At 44.3% G+C, this 22,120-nt stretch overlaps 1 protein-coding gene across 1 annotated transcript in view; it reads right to left on the reverse strand.

The window, feature by feature from the left end:
• Window positions 1-336: 336 nt before the first annotated feature.
• Window positions 337-22,120, reverse strand: part of ATP10A (ATPase phospholipid transporting 10A (putative)) — a 200,910-nt gene continuing 179,126 nt past the window's right edge. The window contains 10 exon segments of the mRNA XM_045899575.3: window positions 337-1,115; window positions 1,118-1,632; window positions 1,757-1,944; window positions 2,421-2,525; window positions 2,604-2,684; window positions 4,478-4,678; window positions 8,396-8,521; window positions 11,859-11,935; window positions 14,535-14,862; window positions 21,612-21,796. Coding sequence (XP_045755531.1) covers window positions 1,024-1,115; window positions 1,118-1,632; window positions 1,757-1,944; window positions 2,421-2,525; window positions 2,604-2,684; window positions 4,478-4,678; window positions 8,396-8,521; window positions 11,859-11,935; window positions 14,535-14,862; window positions 21,612-21,796 — 1,898 coding nt within the window. The 3' untranslated portion in view covers window positions 337-1,023.

A 22,120-nucleotide genomic window follows, 5' to 3' on the forward strand; every position in this document is an offset into this window, starting at 1 on the left:
CTATATGATTAATTGCCTTCGATATTTCAAATTTTTTCCCTTCCTTTCCCTCTATTTAGAGGGACAGAAATAATGACTCATGAGACAAATGTCTAAAGATACACGCTTAAAAAGCCTAGCCTCTTGGCAGGAAGGGTCTTGTGGGGCTGGTAGCCTGGTGTATGGAGCCGTGATGTATCCTCGTGTCATAGCGTTACAGTGTGCAGCTTGTGTGGTACCCAGCTGTATCCTTCATGATGTTTAAAAGGACTTGCCATGAGGAGTGCCCTGTGGTACTCAGAACATGCTGTTAGGTCACATATTAATAACTTCACACAACAGTGGCAACAGGACACATTCTCTTTGCAAAGTGAAGGTTGTTTATTGCTTGTTAGGATTTTGACAGGCAAGACCCTACATAGGGACGGTAATACCCACAAGGTGATCTTTACAGAATGCCTGCCTAGATTTCAACATTGGGATGAACTCCATGCATGCATTCTCTCTTTCCCTTTTCTGGGTGAAGCAGAGCCAAGCTCTCCCAGGTTGGTGGAGGCAGGGTGGGGGAACAGGGGCCAAGGACAGAGAAGTTGCATGCTTGCCCTGTCATCTCCCCTCACTGCTGTCCACACCCACATGGGATTCACTGAACTCAGACACACATTTTCAGGTGGGGAAAGCCAAGGTCATGCATGTTGAAGAAAATCAATCATATTGCATTTTCTTATAAAATGAGATGAAAAAATAAATCTAAACACACTTTTCAAGTGTTATTCTTTTTTAAACTTTCATATACGTTAAAGCTCTTATTTTTCTTTTCAATATATTCTACTTAGAACTTTTAAAAAATAAACTTTCTTTTTTGGTACCTTTCATTTCCCGTGTTAGCCTTGGAAACATAAAATACATCTCACTAGAACTCTTCTGTGCAAATAATAAACATAAATAATATTAACATCTAAGTTAAAAAAAGAAGAGGCCATTTCAAGGATTTCACTGCTACTTCCATCCACTGCAGTCCCTGGAAGATGCTCCTAGAAGTAGTCAGTGCCCTGCCCGCTTAAGCCACACAGATCCTGGTCTGGCTGGGGCGGACTGGGCAAGAACTCGCTGTCCTGCTTGTCCATCTGTAAACTACTTCGAGAGAACTGTAAGACACTTCCCAGCCCACTGACCAGCGAGAGGGAGGAAATCCAGTTGAGGGAGCTGAAGTTGGGCAGGTTGAAAATGGACGACAGGGGGGCTGCCCTGCTGGTGCTGGTGCATTTCATCTTGGAGTCCCCAGGACACCCTTCTAGGATAGCCCCCCTTGGCATGGAGGACCCTGGGGCCTGACTGTTCAGTCCTTCCAGCAGAATGTTTTCCCTTAAAGTCACATTCATGTCCACCACACTGGGCTCCCCACTAGCCTCTGGGGAGCAGGCTGGTCGCTGTCCGTGCCAAGATGCCTGTGAGGTGCAGTCCTGGGAGAGGTGTCCAGAGGTACTGATGCTCTTCTGTTCTGATGACTCAGTTCTGGGTTCTCCTGGGAGATGTCCCTGAGCAAAGGTCTCTTTGGAAGCAATGAGTTTCTTGGGGGACCTCTTGGCCAGCTGGCGCCCCAGTTGAAGTTGGGTGGGAAAAAGACTCCCCTGCACGGCTTTGAAAAATAATCTGGAAAGCATATAAAAAACAGTCATCTGCGGGTGGTGCCTTTGAGTCTTCTGTGAAAAACATAGGCTTGAGAATGCTCTCAGAGCTTGTTTAGGACCTGAGGGACAATGTCCCTGATACCCACCTGGGAAGCAGTGCAGCGACAGGTGCTATGAGACAAGTCAAGTAAAACACGGGGTCACCCAATAACGTCTGCATAGTCCAATAAGGGTTGGATGGAGGATAACACGTCGCACAAGAAGCATTGTAAATCAAAGCCACAGTGAAAAACAGAAGGATACTGAAGCCGCAAGCTATCCAGTTGAGCCAGGTCTAAGGGGGAAAGAGAAAGATGGGGCGTTTATTTCAAGAGAAACGCACCGGTCATCTGTCAGTGGGTAGCTGTTCTAAGGGCTTAGTGAAAACCCGGGTCTGTGGCATGGGCAGCTGGGGGGCTTGATGAAGCCTTCGGCATCTGTGGACCAGCCTGGGCACAGTCAGGGAGATGGAAGTCAGGTGTAGGCAGGAAAGAGAGAGGGAAAGGGGGGTGTGAGGTGGAGGAGGAGAGCAGAGCGGGCAGGAAGGAGCTAAGGGCTGCCCAGGTGAAGACACCGGTCAGGGTGCGGCAGTTCCCACACCAGGGGTTCCAATACATGTGGCGGGCCTGCGTATTGGTTTCCCTTCTCCACAGTGATGCTGGCTTTGTAGTGACCTGTCTGCCCAGAGATCTTCTAGATGTCACGGAACCTGCCTGGGAGTGCGGGGCCTGCAGCATCAGCGCCCCCTGGGATCATGTCCACAGCTCTTACCCAGGTCTTGGTTTCAATACCCAGGTGCAGAAGGAAGGTGAACAGCGCAATGGCGGTGATGGGGGTTCCCCAGGTAAACACATCTGTGTCTGAGTCGTAGCAGGCCTGAAAGACAGTAGCGTCCTGTGTCTGTGGGTCGCTGGATGAAGCCAGTGAGAAAGACTGTGCCAGGTGCCCACTTACCAGGTAAGGAATGAAAAAGCAAACCAGGCTCTGGAAGGCAGCATCAGCCATGTTTAACCAGAATGTGCGTGGCCGATACTCCTGAGACACAGAAACAAGCACAGAAATTATAGGGAAGTAAGCATCTCTTCAAACGATGTCTTCCAGTAGCTACAGGGCCATCAGTGTACAAGATAAGCACCCCAGGGCAACTTGCTAAGTCAAGACTTTGGCGAGTTGAGGTCCCAGAGGGCTGGGGAACAAACACCACACGATCGTCTGCAGAGGCACCATCTGCAACTGAGTCAATCATTCAGAGCATCTGTTCACAAGACCAGCTACTCTAGTTCTAGGTTAACAGCAGACACATAAAACCACTTCTTAAATCCTTTGAGGGAGCATTTTTTAAAAAAAGATTTATTTATTTGAGAGAGACAGAGAGTGGGGGAGGGGCAGGGGGAGAGAATCTTAAGCAGACTCCCTGCTGAGGATGGAGCCCAACATGGGGCTCGATCTCACCACCCTGAGATTATGACCTGAGCCAAAATCACAAATTGGACACTTAACTGACTGAGCCACCCAGGCGTCCCTGAGGGAGCATTTTCCTACAGTAGGCATAGCACCTCAAATTCTGGACATCCTGCTCCAGTCTGAGTTCTTCTACTCCTACTTTGTCAGGGTGTTGCTGCCCTTTGTTGGTGGGTCCCCTAGAATGTTTCTTAAAAGTGAGTCTTTCAAAATTAGGTGATGGAAGTGTTTAATGTTAAAATAAAAAAATCTGTACACTGAGGGCAAAAATGACCTTGATATGGATTGATCAAGCCTTCATTTACTGGGTAACCAAATTTGTATTTGACTCTGAGCTCCTAAGCAGCTGGGGCTGGTACTGGCCTGCAGGAAATGTAGATTGGATGAGCATTTACTGAGCACTTAAGAAAGTGCTGGCTAGGTCCCTCTTTCAGTCCCCTAGCTCCACAGGACAAACTCCTTGTGTCTTGTTCCCTTGGCCAGCCCCAGCCCCTGGCCAAGGACAGGAGGCCAAGCTGAGTACAGGCATTCCTCCAGTGACAGGTAACAAGCAGAGGCTCTCCTCATCTGCCTGACTCCAGTTGCTCCCACCCCACAGCCCCACCCCTGCTGCCTACCTCAGAGGGAACCCAGTGTCAATGAAGGTGACCTGGGAAGTCAACTCAAAAGTAAACAAATTCGAGACTACTGTAAGAGATAGAGAGCTCCTTTCCCTTTGCACACATACTGTAATTCCAACTAGCAAAGAGAAGCACTTACAGGGCCAACTTTAAATGCTGGTAGGAATAGCTGGTAATTACCATGTCAGTCTATGTGGTGTGTTGATGTAAACATGTATTTATATCTGTTTGTATTCACTTATTCTCTCAATGGTTTCCCCATGGGTTTATCTTCTGGTTGATTCCCATTCAAAATAAATCACATTTTGAGGGGATTGCTTTAGAAAAATCCCTGCTCAGGAGGCAGCAATCCACAAGACCCTGACTTCAATTTCAAGTGGACTTTCCTTGGGCTCCTGGAGACTGTTGGTGTACAGACTTTTCATGCCATTATACTTTTTCTATTAATCTCCCTCTCTTTTTTAGTGAGGTAAATTGGTACACAAAAACTGCACACATCTAATGTATACATCTGGATGGGTTGGACATATGCACATACCAGGATACCATCACTCCAACCAACAACCTTAATACAATCAAGGAGACAGAATACATTTTTTACATCCCATGGGTCATTTTGCAAAATTTTAACAATTTCTCCCAGGGTGTCCATTTAAAGGGAGGCATGGAAACTTGCACTTTCTGTAAGGTGAATGTGGAGAGTGGGAGGGCAAAGACATAGGAGGTGCGGCAGGAGGGGAACCTCACCTCCATGTTCTGGCCACTCTTGTAGAGCTGTGGTTCAGTCAACAGCATGTCAGCTGGCACGTCCTTGTCCAGCACCCCAGTCACGAGCTGGGGGAGTGACGAGAAGAGCAGATTAAAGAAGATCAGATACCACTGGTCAATCATGGCAGATGCAGAGAAGCCACAGTAAAACTGGAACCAAAACAGGAGGCCCACGAACATCTGAAATCAAGAAAGGAAGAATGGGGACAAGCAATTCTTAGCAGTCCTTGCAGATTCACATCCAAGGGATCTAAGGGTTTTGTAGAATTTGACTATAAAGACTGAATTTACAGGCAGAAATTTCCTTCAAAGACAGCCCTAATCTTGTTGCCCTCTCTTTCCCTCCTCATTTCCTTGAGCATAAAGGACTGGCAATGGGAGATGAGAATTCCCAAGGCCAGCCCATGGAGAGATGATTCTGGTACTAACCTGCAAGAAACGGCAGATTGGGTGGAACAGCATTTATTGAGCACCTATGAAAGTGCTGGTTAAGCCCTTCCTGACAGTCCCTTATCTCCCCAGGACAAACTCTTTGTATCTTGTTCCCACAGCCAGCTGAGGAGATGAGGTCCAGTTGAGTACAGGAATTCCCCATAAAGGTCCAGCAGGGTCTAGGGTTGCTCACACATCTTCTTCCCTAGTAGCTGTCCTCTGTGATCCTAAACCAAACCTACCTGTTTTACATCCCAGATCTTGCCTCTCTCCTTAGTCACGTACTCTTTCTGATGAGGAACAGTGGGCAATTCCTGACTCCCATGGCAGGGAGGACACAAACAAGCACAGCAACAAAGTCGATGATGATATCAACATTGCTGCCTTGAGCAAGCCCAGATATCCACCGGGCACTCTGCTGGCAGGTGAGGGATACGTATGGTCACTGGTTCTTATAGCTACTACCTCCGCTTTGCTGAACAGAGAAGTGAGGGTCAGGGAGGTTGAACAGCCTCTTCAAGCCCCTGTTCAGTAGGAGGAGTTGGGTGGATCTCTTCCCCCTATTACTTGATCACTGAACATCAGTGGCTTGAGTGCATTTACATGGGGTCATGGCAATTTAGCAATGGCAAAGCATTTACACCTATCAGCTGTATAATTTGGCATAGATCATTTAACCCTTTTCTGCCTCAGTGTCCTTGTCTATGAAATGGTACTTAGCTATGGGTACCCAATGGTATCTAGTACCCAACGGTACTTAGCTATGGGTTGTTGTGAGGATTAATGAACTTACGCATTTAAAGTACTCACGAGGTCTCCTTGTACACTATAGGTACTTATGATTTATTGTTTCAGTTAGCAGTACAGCTATTTTCTCTGAGGGCCAGTGTGCTTACTCCATTCAGAGAAAAGGAAACTCAGGTCCAAGATGTTAAATGACTTCACTACGGTCATTGTATGAGTAATAAAGCCAATCTGTTCAAACCATTCGTGGGTCTTGGCCTGGAGGGCAGAGACCCCCAGGTGGAAGAACATTCTCTGCAGGGGACCACAGGTAATGGCCTATGTTTTGGTTCTGGAGCTGCCACTATCTATCTTTCAGACCTTGACTTACCTTCTCTGAGCTTTGGTTTCTGGACCTGAAAATGGCTTGGTCTGAAGATCAGGAAACAATGACACATATCCTCCAAGTCTTGTTTCAATCTATGACTTAGAGCAACTTTTCTCTTCCATACTGAAAACTGACAAACTTGGGTTTTTCATTGACTTTCTTCCCTTCTCACTCCCACGGCTGACTTTCTTTCACCCACCCCCACAGGCTCAGCCTAATGAGTCATCAGTGAACAACTGGAGTCAAGAGAAAGAGGAGGAAAAGTACTTAGATAATTGACATTTTTTTTCTTGTAGTACCAAAAAGCCTTCTTCCCAAACTACTGTTGCTATGGAAACTTTTCTCCTCTGTTCTTTATTGGAAAGGAAGACCAACTTACTCCTAAAACTAATGAATTTCTCAGTTTGGGAGGCAGGGTAATTATCCTTGCACTTCTCAACTAGATTAAGTGTTTGTTAACAGAGGCCCTGCCTCTTACATGGAGTAAAGACAGATATCCCCTTCTCCTTCCTATCCCCTCCATGAGGACAGATTCATCACGACAGGCAGGAGGCTGTGCCCATTCAGGTGGCTACTCTGGCACTCATTTGCAACTGAAATGCTGAATTCCCTCCTGAGAAATTTTCATGAGGAATTATGGAGAACAGAGCTCAACTCTCATGTTTTGTTTTCAAATAAAGGAAACAAAATCCCTAGAAAGCAAATAACTTGCTCAAGATTGCACAGAAATTGATGACAGAAACAGAGTTGGGGTTCCACCTGCCCAGCCCCACTCATCTGTACTCAAGCACCCATCCACATCTGTACTCAAGCACCCATCCACCCATCCTTTGGGAACTGGGAACCTCTAGATTTGCAAGTATATGCATGGTGGCCTCGGCTCTGGGGATGCAATGCCAGGTGGATGGGAGATAGCAGGGAGTAACTGGCCAAGGCCAAGGGCAGCATGGCACAGACTTCCTTGGACAGAATCCCAGGTACAACCTAATCAGAATTAATTTCCAGGACACAACTGGTCAAACTGGACATGCCATGATTGGTCCTGAGTATCCATATTCATTTACTAGAAAATATTTTGAAAAATGGGTAAAGGTAAGGGGGCAAGAGGGTTGGAAAAAGTAGATAGGTCTAAATCTCCAGAACAAGCAAGAACATGAACAAGAAGTACACTGATGGCAGTTTCGAGTTAGCATGGAGATTTTTTAATGTAATTAGAAAAAAAAAATATATATATCTTTTAATTTATTGTATTTTGTTCTTTTTTAGAAGAGTATAGGATGATCTTGACACTGGAATTGTGGCATCCAATATGGCAGATTTGTGGGACTACCCTGAAAGATCACTTACCCCAAGAGTTTATTTATTTTGTCTCCTTGTTTGTACATTCAGCCACAAGCTTTTATAGAGACAAGAGCAATAAGTAGCAACACAGCAACTTCTTAGCAGAATGTCTATGAGTAGAGCAGGTTCTAAAATGGCCATGGCATTCATGCTGGAGGGCTATGGAGAAGGACACCTGTCTGCCAAGGACTTAGTAATAAAGGAACTAAGAGTTAAACATTAGGATCAAGATGAAAAGGAGCAAAGCCCTGGATGAGAGTCTCTGGAGGGACAGAACTGTAATCAGCCAGCCAGGCCTGGGCGTGACCTAACTGGAGGGTCAATTATAGAACAAGCTGGCCAGAATGGGGCACATCTGCCCTGCCAGCACGGGAGAAAGTGTGGCCAGGCCCTGCTGGTGGCCCTGTTCCTCGGACCTACACCTGCGTCCTGACCGGGGAACTCACACACCTGGCCCAGTGTGGGTATGTTTCCTCAGAGGCCATTCAGTATTGGGATCACAGCATGACTAAGTGTTCCCATTCTGATTCCAGCACACCACTACACTCCTGCTTATCCCTGGATTTGCCTGTCTGCTCTAGAGGATTCCCGTCTATGGATACCTCAGCAGTCTGCTCCCAGGAAACACATTAACAGAGTGGTTAAGGGTTGGGTGTCCGGTGAGCTGGGGTTACACACAGCCTTGACTACTCACTCACTAGCTGTGTGACCTTGTACAGACCACTGTGATTCATGATTCCCCCACTTCTTATTATAAAGCATTAAGTGGACATTCTTATTTGCTCTGTTTCTACAACTTTCTCCCTTAGAGGTGCAGTTACCTTTATGTGCCTGTGAGCTAGACTTCTGAGTCTATAGGGGGCCAGGCCTGGGGTAAGTTCACAAAGGCCAAGGAGGATGGAACCCACAGGAAGCCCTGGGATGGCCAGATGGCCACAGTCAGGGGTCCGATAAATCTCAGCCCAGGCTTTTTGATTCAAAAACTCTAGAAACGAGAAGTGTCAAATACCTACTGTATTTTTGTAGAAGAAGTACAGCACCATGTTGGCAAGTCGGGAATAGCACCAATGTCCGTGAACAATTAAGAGTCTCTCAAGGTATCGGAATCTTGGCACTGCAAAGTCACTGGCCATCACTGCCTTGAAAGGGAAAGAAGTTCCTGTTATTGGTGACATCTTACTCCATCTAAGGTCTGTCTTATCTCCCCAAATACAAGGCATGTTTCAAACACAATGTGCGTGTGACTGGCCAGGGCTTACTTTATCCCCGTTTCCCTTATTATCTCCTTCAATTAAAAAAAAAAAAATCAATCAATCTCAACAAGCACTCTAGTTCAGGCATATCATTTTATTGAACTCATTTAAGATTTTGAATATATGTAATTGATTTTTAAAAGCTTTTGTTTTCCCATTTTTTTTTAAAGATTTTATTTATTTATTTGAGAGAGAGAGACAGAGACAGCAAGAGGGGAGAAGAGGGAGAAGCAGGCTCCCCACTGAGCAGGGAGCCTGACACAGGGCTCCAGCAGGACCCTGGGATCATGACCTGAGTAAAGGCAGAGGCTCAACTGACTGAGCCACCCAGGTGCCCCACTGTCTTCCCATTATTTCTTTAACAAGGAGAAAACAAAAACAAACCCAGAGATGTACAGTTTCCCTACTATTCTCCACCCTCTGATGTTTTATTCATATTGGGATCTCAACCCAAAGATGAACCAAAGCTTCCCTTTTGTATGAATCAAAGACAGGAAGTTAGCCATCTCGGGTGGTGTGTTTTGGGATCTTCTCCTCAGCAGCCACAGATGATAAGCAAGGCCAAGTCCATGGCTCTGCTGGCCTTCGCATAACCCAATTCCAGAAAGCTGCAAAAAGGCAATGTGTCCATTCCACTCAGAAGGGAGTGGGGACAGTAGGTTTCCTCCATGGAAAGGAAATATGACAGAGGGTCAAATTGTCCCCTCACTTCACTGAGTATCATGCTCTACACAATTAAACTAAGTGGGCCAGACAAATGCCATCAAAATGACACCTTTTGTACCCAGAATAACTTAGAACCCACCATATAATGAATTTCTCTATTTGGAAAACACATCAAAGAAAATGTGAGGGAAACATAGATTTCTGCTTATTTTTGGAGGATTGTTCTACACAAAAATGTAAGTTTTTAAAACTCAACTGATCTCCCTCTAGTCAAATAACTCCTTGAGTCAGATCGCACTTGATGTGGTCCCTTAGGTGAAATAGAATAATGTCATTATACATGACAGAAAAGTGTGAAGCCTTCAAATGTCTGCTTTCTAAACCAAAAGTTAAGATTTCAAAGCAAATACTGTTTCTATACCTCCTCCTGTCAACACTGACACTTTGTGTACTCCTTTCCAGCCTTCTGCCACTCCTTCCCACCTCCAAATTTAGGCCCTGAATCCACTCTTTGTCCTTCTGTCAAGGTGGCCTTCCAAAATGCTCCCAGCTACGTTAGATCTTCCTGTGAAATACTCAACACCAAAACCTGTGTTTCTCTTTGATAGCATTTATTACAATTGTGACTATTTGTGTACATTTAAAATATGTATCTGTCTTCCCAACTTTTCTGGACATTCCATGAGAGCCAGGATAGTAGATGTGATCACCATGTACACCCTGAGTTCCCACTCAGTGTTTGGCCCCATCGGGCGCTCAATAAACAGTGGACCAGATGACCCCATGAAGACCAAGATTCTCAGAGATGCAGGATCTCCTTGGCCAAACTGGGTGGGATAAGCTTCACACCTTGGCTAAGCTGGGGAGCTCCAAACACTCTCACTCATTCCTGATGGCTCTGCTCAGATCCCTAGTATCCATGTTAACACAGCATCCCACAAAGTCCATCTCCCAAAGGGCTCACCTTTGCTTACTGGACTGACTAAAATGCAAGCAGGGAAAATATTCCCTGGGAACCTGAGCACTTGGAACAGTGAGAAAAGGTATCAGGCCTTACCATCATCTTACATAATGTATCCTCAATTAGAAGTGTAGCTTTAAATAAATGCAGAAGCATCCAACTACATCCCACCTGGAAGTCATGCTCACTCAAAGCTTCATCTCAGTATGTGCCCTATCATTTGGCTGTTGCCATCATTTCTCGCTTGGCTTGAAGTATATATCTGCACTGGCCCCTGCCTTGAGGACATGAGCAGTAGTGGTAGTTCAGTCCCCTCCCCAACCACAAACCTGAGAGTCTTTCATACAAAATGTATTTACTTGGTGCATTTCTCTGCATATGCTATTTACAGGCACTGCCCTGGTCAGCTTTTCACTAGAGGAAACAGGTACAGTGGAGATGGTGATGAAAACATTAGAATGAACCAACAATTTTGTTCATCCATTCACTCCCCATGTACACGGCATTAAAAGGCAGGGATTAGGGGCACCTGGGTGACTCAGTTGGTCAAGCGTCTGCCTTCGGCTCGGGTCATGATCCCAGGGCCCTGGGATGGAGCCCTGCATCGGTCTCTCTGCTCAGCAGGGAGCCAGCGCCCTCTGCCTGCCTCTCTGCCTACTTGTGCTCTCTTCTTTCTCTGTCAAATAAATACATAAAATCTTTAAAAAAAGGCAGGCTGTATTTTCCACTTCATGGAAGAATTAAAACCACAGAAGTAAGATAAGACAGTGACTTGGGTCAGCTGAGGGCAGGAGGAGAGTAAGGTACATGCTGAGGATGGGCCAAGAGGAACTATTGTGTTTCTAGCTTGGGACTTTCCATTTTACTTTTATTTTAATGTCAGGTAAGAAAATTAATGACACATACAAGTGTCTGGCATATACAAGTGTTCACTGAATAATTACTGATTGCATTAATGAATAACTCAACCAATGACTAAATGGTGACCAACATCTGGATTTTTAGGAGAAGGAAACTGGATATGTTGTTCTCTAAGGTCTCCACCAAGTTAAAAAATGTCATGATTCAAAGTTAATCAAATGTTGGAAATTGTTGTGATACTATATCCAGAAGAAAGTTAGTTTTAATTAACTCAGTTGTTCAGCATCTGAATCACATGCTAAGAACCAACATAGTGACAAATGAAAAAAGCAGAGATAAATTTTCATGTGAGTCAAGATGGCTACATTCCATTTTTTATAGTGATACCAGATTCCAACAGTCCTACAGCAGAGTCATTTTTTTCAAATGGAACAGTAAAACATGCTTTCTCCCAAGGATGAGCCATAAATAGCCAGAGAGAAGGTGATGACTCACCTTGCCTCACTCTGTTCCACTTATTTCACAAAAATATACTTATAGACCTAGGCAAAGCTATTTACTGCTTCATAAACATGAAGAACTAGCCACCTCTACCTTATCTTCTACTACTGCTTAGTAAAAAGTGAGCATCACACTGCATTGAAGGCCAACCCTTTAGCTTTGTTGGACAAAGCCTATGGCAAGGTACGACAGTGGGCCACTTGGTCACATAGGATAGCCCTGATGGGTCTTTACCTGCATGCCCTCCTGGCCTGAGATTCCCACACCCACATCTGCCACCTGGATCATGCTGACATCATTGGCTCCATCTCCTAGAAACATAATCGTTTGAGTTGAGATGCACAGAATCAAATGGCTTGACGGATCTTCATGGGGTCCCTACTGAGCTGAGTCTTGTGAAAGGGTGTTGGGGATGAGTGAGGAAGAGGCAGTGTACAGTCTGCCCTGGGAAAATTGAGGTAAGCAGTCAGAATAAACATGGTGTGAGGTGTGGAACTGCCAGTCACATCAAGAGATGTTTCAGAAAGCCGGCTAGCATGGTTACCACTTTGTTTAGTATTCACTCTACATTATTGGCTCATATACCTATAAAGAGAGCCCTTAACAGGTGTCTGGCACAATAAAGATGCTATCATCATCATCGTTATTACTTACTGAGCTCTAGCCTTTATCACATGTAGACCATATCAGTAAAGGCTATTCTAATTCATGCTCACATGAGCGGCTTTCTAAACTGAACAAAGGATGGTAAATTCTGCCCAGCAAACTCTAGAGTTCTTTTTGTACACTACCAGCTAGCTTATTAGCTATGTGCTTACCTTTGGGCCCTCTAAAGATGTGATAAAGAAAAACTTCTATTTATTCAGTCAAGCTGCTGATAGAAAATGGTTAAGAACCTAAGACATAGGTCAGAGATCTCATCACCTTCGGGGAAAAGCAAGCAGAGACTTAAAGTCATTGTCACTCAGGAATAGGATATCAGAAGGGCCCAAATCACAGAGTACCTCCCAAGTTTCAAATATGCAAAAAGTGCAGATATACAAGTCAGAGTGATTCATAAAATGGCTACAGGATGTCTCTGTCCTATGATTTTTCTGTTCTTTTTTTTTGCATTGGGCCCAACATGAGTGATCAGTATTTGTGAAATTGAAGTTCTGTGAAGCCATTAACAATCTCTGCAGCTTTTCTCAGAATGTCCCAATGAAAGTGAGATACGGCGTGTTCTCTATGTTATTAACTCCTGGACCCCTGGGACTAGGTGCCATCAGTTCAGTGCTTTCACTCATGGTCAAAGAAATGAGCTAAAGTTCTGCTGGGTCATTACTTTCCCTTTCCCTTTTGAGATTCTATTTTGTTTTTTCTTTTCTTTCTAACCAACTAAGACTTTACCTCCATTTTTTTGGTGTTGTTGTTTTAATTAATACCATACACCAGTGATTCCATGGCTGACCCAGGCACTGACCAGGCTGTGAAAATGTGGTTTATTCATTCATGTGTTACACCAGCCTTACCGGGGGCATCATCCTCATGCCACCACAGAGAGGAGCTCAGAGGAGCCTGCACCAGCCAGCACACTCCTCAGCACCGACCTACAACACTTGCTAAGGGAGCTCTGAAGAACACTCCAGACACCTGAGGGCAAAGGTGGGACTGAGACAGCCTCCCCTGGGAGGGGCCCACCCCTGAGGCTTTCCCATAGCCTGGACCAGGGAGTCAGAACTAAACATGTGTTCACGTCTATGCTCGTCTCACTCCCCTTAGTGGTTACCACAGCCCTCAAGATGTACAGGGCTGTCTCCATGACAACCGCACTAAGGCCATCCCACCTCAGACCCAGGCTCTACCAGCCTCAACTTTGTCCTAATGAAGTGTGCCATGTGAGAGGGTAGCAATCCCCACATCAGCAGGATGAGACTGTCTCAGACCCTTTGCAGAAAATATTGTGATTATTATTGGTGAGGATCCTTTATTTCAGAACCAAATCTCACCTAGGTATGGATTCTATATTCGGGGAGACTAAACTTTTTGGTATCTGGGGGTCAAGGGGATCGCCCCTTTCCCTGGGCTACCTGCAGTCTTTCCCAGCCCTCACCAGCAGATGGTGCTGCTGAGTCCCTGAACCTTGCAGGAGATTGGACCCCCAACCAGAGTGGGTGGGGATGATGCCCTGGGAGGAGGTAGGTGAGGACTGGGTAGCACTGGAGAGGACCCTAGAAGGCTCTCCAAGCCAAAAGTCTGCAAGGAAAAACCACCATTAGATGCACAGTCCTTAAGGAAATGCTGTAAGATTTAGCAACTACTCACATGCTTATGATGGATTCATTTAATTACATGCTTGTCTTGGAACAATCAGTAAAGTCCAAAGGCTAAGAGGCAATGGGGATTCTGATCACCATCAAGACTCTGGGTTCTTGAGGTATTATGGAGTCTTGCACTCCAGTTGGCTATGGTGACCAGAAGCACCTTCAAAGGGCCTTCTTTTTAATGTGTTCTGAGATAATGCTTAGCGTGTCGGGCTCTGCTGTGGCAGAGGCTGCCTGGAACAGCAGATCTCTAGTCTCCTCTCTCCCAAGAAACAATGTAAGTTCTGTCTTCTTAAATCGCCATTGTATAACTATATACAGCTATAGATAGATGATAGATAGATAGATAGATAGATAGATAGATAGATAGAACTGTTGTACATTATTTTATGGTTTTCAAGTCCATGTTTTGTATTTCGAAAAGCTGCTTATTTTCTTGCACTGGCTGTGATTTTATAAATAGAAAACAGAGCAAGGAAGTGTTTTCCCATCTTACAGTATAGCATAGAAGGGGTGGAAAGTCCTGGATGCATCCAGAGGAAGCAGCTGCATAAGATGGGGGCTACTCATTTACGTAGGGCCCTTCCTGGCTGGCCTGGATACTTGCCTATGGCCAGGGTCATGGCCTTGAGCTTGCTTCTGACCAGTTTCACCACCATACTCTTCTGCAGAGGTGTCGAGCGACAGCAAAGGACTGACCGGCACTGCTTAGCGAGAAAGAGAAATTTGTCCTCTAGGTTTTTCTCAAGGGCGTAGGCCAGACTTCTCCCATCGATCACGAGGCTCAGGCTGGGGCCAGAGGTGGTGGACGTAGAGGGCGGGCAGAGAGGGGAGAACCCCACGCTCACGTTGCCTGCGGTCTTCTCGGGGGCACTGCGGGGGCTCCTGGACTGCACGTAGTGTAGGCACTGGTCTAGCAGGGCCGCACAGGCCTCCTGAAACGGACATGAGAGGAAGCGCAGTTCACTCAGCTGCACCACAGATTAGGTTACCTTCCTCGACACTGACAGTCTGATAATCTCAAGGGCACCAGGCTGCAGGCTCTGCCCAGAAGAGAAGTTAGTTGAGGATGACAACTCTCCACATTGAAGAGGATGAGCTTGTCTAGGGTTTTGATAAGACTCCACTTCATTGCCCATTATACTGTGTGGAGATTAGACGAGCACATCTTCACTTTGTAAGGCCTGACTGTACTGTGGCTAAACTGCTGGCTTAAGGTTAGGTTAAGGGAGTCTTACATGCACTTCTCCATGCTTCTCTGAGGCCTTTACTCAGCCATTCTTGCTTGCTTGTGAGGTACAAAGCCTTTTAGAAGTCTTTATGATGATTATTCTCTAAAGAAGGGCAATTATCAGTGTTTCCCTAAGCTCTCCAGTTGACCAGGGAAATAATTTTTTTTTAAAAAGCATAATTATTGGGCGCCTGGGTGGCTCAGTTGGTTAAGCGACTGCCTTCGGCTCAGGTCATGATCCTGGAGTCCTGGGATCGAGTCCCACATCAGGCTCCCTGCTCAGCAGGGAGTCTGCTTCTCCCTCTGACCCTCCTCCCTCTCATGCTCTCTGTCTCTCATTCTCTCTCTCGCAAATAAATAAAATCTTAAAAAAAAAAAAAAAGCATAATTATTGAGGCTTTTATTGGCAATGTCCTTCCAAAACTGTACCTGAATTCCAGAAAGAATAGGAAAACTTATTGGGGAAGCCAAGGGGTCATGGGACATAAGAGAGATGATTGTTTCTAGGAATAAACACACTCCAGGGAAGGCAAGTAGTTCTTGGCCCTCTGTGGACAGTGAACCCACTGGGTAAGCAACCAATTTCCTGCAACGCACCCTGGAAATCCAGTTGTGTTCCATAAGTGCTTATTGAGGACCTTTTGTATGTCGGAAAGTGAGACAAGAAAAAGGAAGACTGAGAAGACACAGTTACTGGCCCTTGAACAAATGGCAGGGGCTGAACATACACAGGATCACAGTAAGTCACAGACTAGGATGTGCAAAAGTGTTACAGGATATGAAGAGGGAAAGATTTGCTTCCAGGGTGGGGTTGGGAGTGGCAGTAACTGAGACAGGGCTGGAAAAGGATGTGAGGTCTCATTCTACAAACACCATGAGTTCCCTCATGCTAGCACCAAGAACTGCTAAGGTAAACTGGAGTGAGCACATCCACCCTGGCTCCCCAACTGAGTGCAGCTATAGCAGCCAAAGAGAATTCATAGGGCAACTATTTGAGGACTTTGAAAATAAATAGCAGCTGTTGCACTGGGGAGGAAGACCAGCATTCTAAGTACACTGGACAGGTGGGTGAGTTTTCCATTTTCCCTCTGGTAGGGCCTGCTCTGTACCCAAGCATCACAGAACCTGGAAGTGGGTGTCAAGGCAGGGACAGAGAGAGTTCCAGGAGAAGCCCTCCTGTTCTAGCTGGAGGAGTGGAAAAGAGAACTCCCAATGCTCAGAGAAAATAGAGGAAATCCCATTTTTATTTATCTTTTTCTCTATTCTCTTGAACCCAGCCCCAGGCAATTCTGCTCTGGTGGCAGCAGGACCATCTGCTGACGAAGACTGTGGTCCTGTGGTGGCAAGATAACTTCTGCCTTTTTCTCTCTGTCCTACCACCACTTGGGCTTGGATGGAGGTGTTGGTGCAGAAGTACAAAGTAGAGCAAGGGAACTCAAACCCCAGCTTTCTGGCCAGAGGACTGGAAAGGGGAGTCCCAGAGAACCAGAAAGTACTGGAAAAAATTGTGAAGATGGAAGAGCTTGGTCAGCTGACCCCACAGCATGGTTTATTAATTCATATATAAGTTTTTCTTTCTTTAAAATTTTGGGAGGCACTTTCTTCTAACAGACCAAAATACACCCAAAATCTAGTGTGTGGCACTGATCTATGCACCGGCCTGATCATATTTGATCATATTCTGTTTTTATTTTTGTTCTGTTTTTGTTTGTTTTTATCTTTTTCATTTTCTTTTTTTTTCTTCTTTCTTTCCCTTTCTTTTCCCCCAGCTTCAGGTCTTTTCTGATTTGTTTAGAGTATATTTTCTGGGGACGTTTTACCCGGTTAGCATTTTGTTCTCTCATTCATCTATTCTCCTCTGGACAGAAGGACAAGATGGAAAAGATCACCTCAACAAAAAGAACAAGAGGTAGTACCGACTGCCAGGGACCTACTCAATATGGACATTAGTATGATGTAGGACCCAGAGTTCAGAATAATGATTTTAAAGATACTAGCTGGGCTTGAAAAAAGCATGGAAGATATTAGAGAAACCCTATCTGGAGAAATAAAAGAACTAAAACCTAACCAAGTTGAAATCAAAAAGGCTATTAATGAGGTGCAATCAAAAATGGGGGTGCTAACTGCTAGGATAAATGAGGCAGAAGAGAGAATCAGTGATATAGAAGACCAAATGATGGAAAATAAAGAAGCTGAGAAAAAGAGAGATAAACAACTACTGGATCACGAGGGCAGAATTTGAGAGATAAGCGATATCATAAGACAAAACAACATTAGAATAACTGGGATCCCAGAAGAAGAAGAAAGAGAGAGGGGGGCAGAAGGTATATTGGAGCAAATTATAGTAGAGAACTTCCCTAATTTGGGGAAGGAAACAAGTATCAAAATCCAGGAGGCACAGAGAACCCCCCTAAATATCAATAAAAATAGGTCAACACCCCTACATCTAATAGTAAAACTTATGAGTCTCAGAGACAAACAGAAAATCCTGAAAGCAGCTCGGGACAAGAGATATGTAACCTACAATGGTAGAAACATTAGACTGGCAACAGACCTATCCACAGAGACCTGGCAGGCCAGAAAGAACTGGCATGATATATTCAGAGCTAAATGAGAAAAATATGCAGCCAAGAATACTATATCCAGCTAGGCTGTCATTGAAAATAGGAGAGATAAAAAGCTTCCAGGACAAACAAAAACTAAAGGAATTTGCAAACACGAAACCAGCCCTACAAGAAATCTTGAAAGGGGTCTTCTAAGCAAAGAGAGAGCCTGAAAACAACATAGACCAGAAAGGAACACAGACAATATACAGTAACAGTCACCTTACAGGCAATACAATGGCACTAAATTCCTATCTTTCAATAGTTACCCTGAATGTAAATGGGATAAATGCCCCAATCAAAAGACACAGGCTATCAGATTGCATAAAAAAAAGACCCATCGGGTGCCTGGGTAGCTCAGTTGGTTAAGCGACTGCCTTCGGCTCAGGTCATGATCCTGGAGTCCCTGGATTGAGTCCCGCATCGGGCTCCCTGCTAGGCAGGGGGTCTGCTTCTCCCTCTGACCCTCCCCCCTCTCATGTGCTCTCTCTCATTCTCTCTCTCTCAAATAAATAAATAAAATCTTTTAAAAAAAAAAAAAAGGCCCATCAATATGCTGTCTGCAAGAGACTCATTTTAGACCCAAAGACACCCCCAGATTGAAAGTAAGGGGGTAGAAAACCATTTACCATGCTAATGGGCACCAAAAGAAAGCTGGGGTGGCAATCCTTATATCAGACAAATTAGATTTTAAACCAAAGACTAATAAGAGATGAGGAAGGACACTATATCCTACTTAAAGGTTCCATCCAACAAGAAGATCTAACACTTGTAAATATCTATACCCCTAACATGGGAGCAGCCAATTATATAAGGCAATTAATAAGAAAAGCAAAGAAACACATTGACAACAATACAATAATAGTGGGGGACTTTAACACCCCCTCACTGAAATGGACAGATCATCTAAGCAAAAGATCAACAAGGAAATAAAGACTTTAAATGACACACTGGACCAAATGGACTTCACAGACATATTCAGAACATCCCATCCCAAAGCAACGGAATACACATTCTTCTCTAGTGCCCATGGAACATTCTCCAGAATCGATCACATCCTAGGTCACAAATCACGTCTCAACCGGTACCAAAAGATTGGGATCATTCCCTGCATTTTTTCAGACCACAATGCTTTGAAACTAGAACTCAATCACAAGAGAAAGTTGGAAAGAACTCAAATACATGGAGGCTAAAGAGCATCCTACTACAGAATGAATGGGTCAACCAGGAAATTAAAGAAGAATTAAAAAAATTCATGGAAACCGATGAAAATGAAAACACAACTATTCAAAATCTTTGGGATGCAGCAAAGGCCATCCTAAGAGGAAAGTATATAGCAATACAAGCCTTTCTCAAGAAACAAGAAAGGTCTCAAATACACAACGTAACCCTACACCTAAAGGAGCTGGAGAAAGAACAGCAAAGAAAGCCTAAACCCAGCAGGAGAAAAGAAATAATAAAGATCAGAGAAGAAATCAATGAAATAGAAACCATAAGAACAGTAAAACAGATCAACGAAACTAGGAGCTGGTTCTTTGAAAGAATTAACAAGTTTGATAAACCCTGGCCAGACTTATCAAAAAGGAAAGAGAAATGACCCAAATCAACAAAATCATGAATGAAAGAGGAGAGATCACAACCAACACCAAAGAAATACAAACAATTATAAGAACATATTCTGAGCAACTCTATGCCAGCAAATTAGATAACCTGGAAGAAATGGAGGCATTCCTAGAGATATATCAACTACCAAAACTGAACCAGGAAGAAACAGAAAACCTGAACAGACCTATAACCACTAAGGAAATTGAAGCAGTCATTAAAAATATCCCAACAAACAAGAGCCCAGGGCCAGATGGCTTCCCAGGGGAATTCTACCAAACATTTAAGAAGAATTAATACCTATTCTTCTGAAACTGTTCCAAAAAATAGAAATGGAAGGAAAACTTCCAAACTCATTTTATGAGGCCACCATTACCTTGAACCCCAAACCAGACAAAGACCCCTTCAAAAAGGAGAATTACAGACCAATATCCTGGATGAACATGGATGCAAAAATTCTCACCAAAATACTAGCCAATATGATCCAACAGTACATTAAAAGGATTACTCACCATGACCAAGTGGGATTTATCCCTGGGCTGCAAGGTTGGTTCAACATCCGCAAATCAATCAATGTGATACAATACATTAACAAAAGAAAGAACAAGAATCATATGATCCTCTGAATAGATGCAGAAAAAGCATTTGGCAAAGTACAGCATCCTTTCTTGATCAAAACTCTTCAGAGTATAGGCATAGAGGGTACATACCTCAATATCATAAAAGCCATTGATGAAAAACCTACAGCGATTATCATTCTCAATGGGGAAAAACTGAGAGCTTTCCCCCTAAGGTCAGGAACATGGCAGGGATGTCTGAGATTCTTAATCTCAGGAAACAAACTGAGGGTTGCTGGAGTGGGGGGCGGGGTGGGAGGGATGAGGTGGCTGGGTGGTAGACATTGGGGAGGGTATTGCTATGGTGAGCGCTGTGAATTGTGCAAGACTGTTGAATCACAGATCTGTACCTCTGAAACAAATAATGCAATATAGGTTAAGAAAAGAAAAAAAAAGAAGATAGCAGGAGGGGAAGAATGAAAGGGGGGAAATCGGAGGTGAAGACAAACCATGAGAGACGATGGACTCTGAAAAACAAACTGAGGGTTCTAGAGGCGAGGGGGGTAGGAGGATGGGTTAGCCTGGTGATGGGTATTAAAGATGGCATGTTCTGCATGGAGCACTGAGTGTTATGCACAAACAATGAGTCATGGAACACTACATCAAAAATAATGATGTATGGTGATTAACATAACTTAAAAAAAAAAAAATGCCAAAAAAAAAGAGAAAAAAATGGAATACTAAAAGATACTTTAAGTAAACCAAGGGAAGGGGGAAAGGGAATGGAAGAACTGAAAACAGAAAGAATAATCAGGGAAAAAAAATACCAATATAAAGACTTCTAAAAAAAAAACCCATAGGGCAGCATGATACTGGTGAAGGGATAGACACACAGGACAGTGCAACAGAACAGAATGTCCAGAAATAGACCCTAAAAATCATGACCAACTGATTTTAAATGAAAGTGTAAAGACAATTTAGTGGAAAAAAACTTTTCAACAAATGGTGCTGCATTAGTCAGCTACATGCAGAAGAATGAAGTTTGACCTTATACAAAATTCCACACAAAATGGAATGTGTCTAAAGGTGCAACAATAAACTACAAAACTTTTGGAACAATATATAGGAGAAATCTTTGTGGCTAGGCACATCTTAAATGTAACAGCTAAATGATAATCCATAAGAGAAAAAGTTGATGAATCAGACCTCATCACACAGCTCAAAAAGATGTTTCAAATGGGAGTTCACTCACGGAATCAGAGTCCAGGCCAGGTTTATGAGAAGTAGATACTCCCTACATACTTGAAGATTTAAATAGATAAATGTGACTGGATGAAAACTCTAAGTGCCCAGCGGGCATGCCCCAGACAAACCATCCCATCCTGAGTATATCAGTGCTGAATGGACTGGTTCGCTGACTTGTGTGACCTCATGAAACAATTTTCCAATATTGTTGACATGAATAGGTCAGGAAAAAGCAGGTTGAATTTTGCATTAATAAAGTCCAGGGATGCATCCCTCAGAAATTAAGAAATCCCATCAAATCCCACATCTTCCTAGGCAATGACAAGAACATGTAAGAAACCCAACACAGGTGCAAACACAGAGGTAGAGGGCAAAGAAATGGAAGGCATTCCTAGGTGGGTATGAAGCTGCCCCAGGCAGAGCATGGCTTCTGGAAACCTACATACCTGGGATTCAGCATTCAGGGTGATGACTTCCTCATCATGGTCCAGCAGTTTGCAGGCATATGCAATGTTAATGGCTGTTTCTTGTTTGTCACCAGTGAGAACCCAAATCTGCAGGCCTGCTTGACGCAGTTTAGCAATGGTTTCTGGGACTCCATCCTGCAGGCGATCTTCAATCCCAGTGGCACCTGGTCAAATGTGCAAGTGTAGGTGAGCCCCCTCTGCACATGCCCTCAGACCCTGATGGGGCACGAATGCCATTGCCAACATACCAAAGATGCTGGCATGACCCCACAGACTGGGACCTGCTTGATGCCTGTCTCATGTGGATGAAGATTCATCATTTCCGGACCCTGGTGAACACTTTCAGTAGCTCCCTCGATTGACACAGTCAAGAATGAGTCAGAATGACTGTGAGGCACTGAACATAATTCTCTGTACTTAAAACAAAGCACTTCCAGTGCCTTCTAACAGGCGGCTAATTTTTAACATAACAGATAACTTGGAAACAA

Source organism: Mirounga angustirostris, unplaced genomic scaffold, assembly GCF_029215605.1.
Source record: "Mirounga angustirostris isolate CCGP_5_RB_7025 unplaced genomic scaffold, mMirAng1.0.hap1 SCAF_9, whole genome shotgun sequence".
Lineage (NCBI taxonomy): Eukaryota > Metazoa > Chordata > Mammalia > Carnivora > Phocidae > Mirounga > Mirounga angustirostris.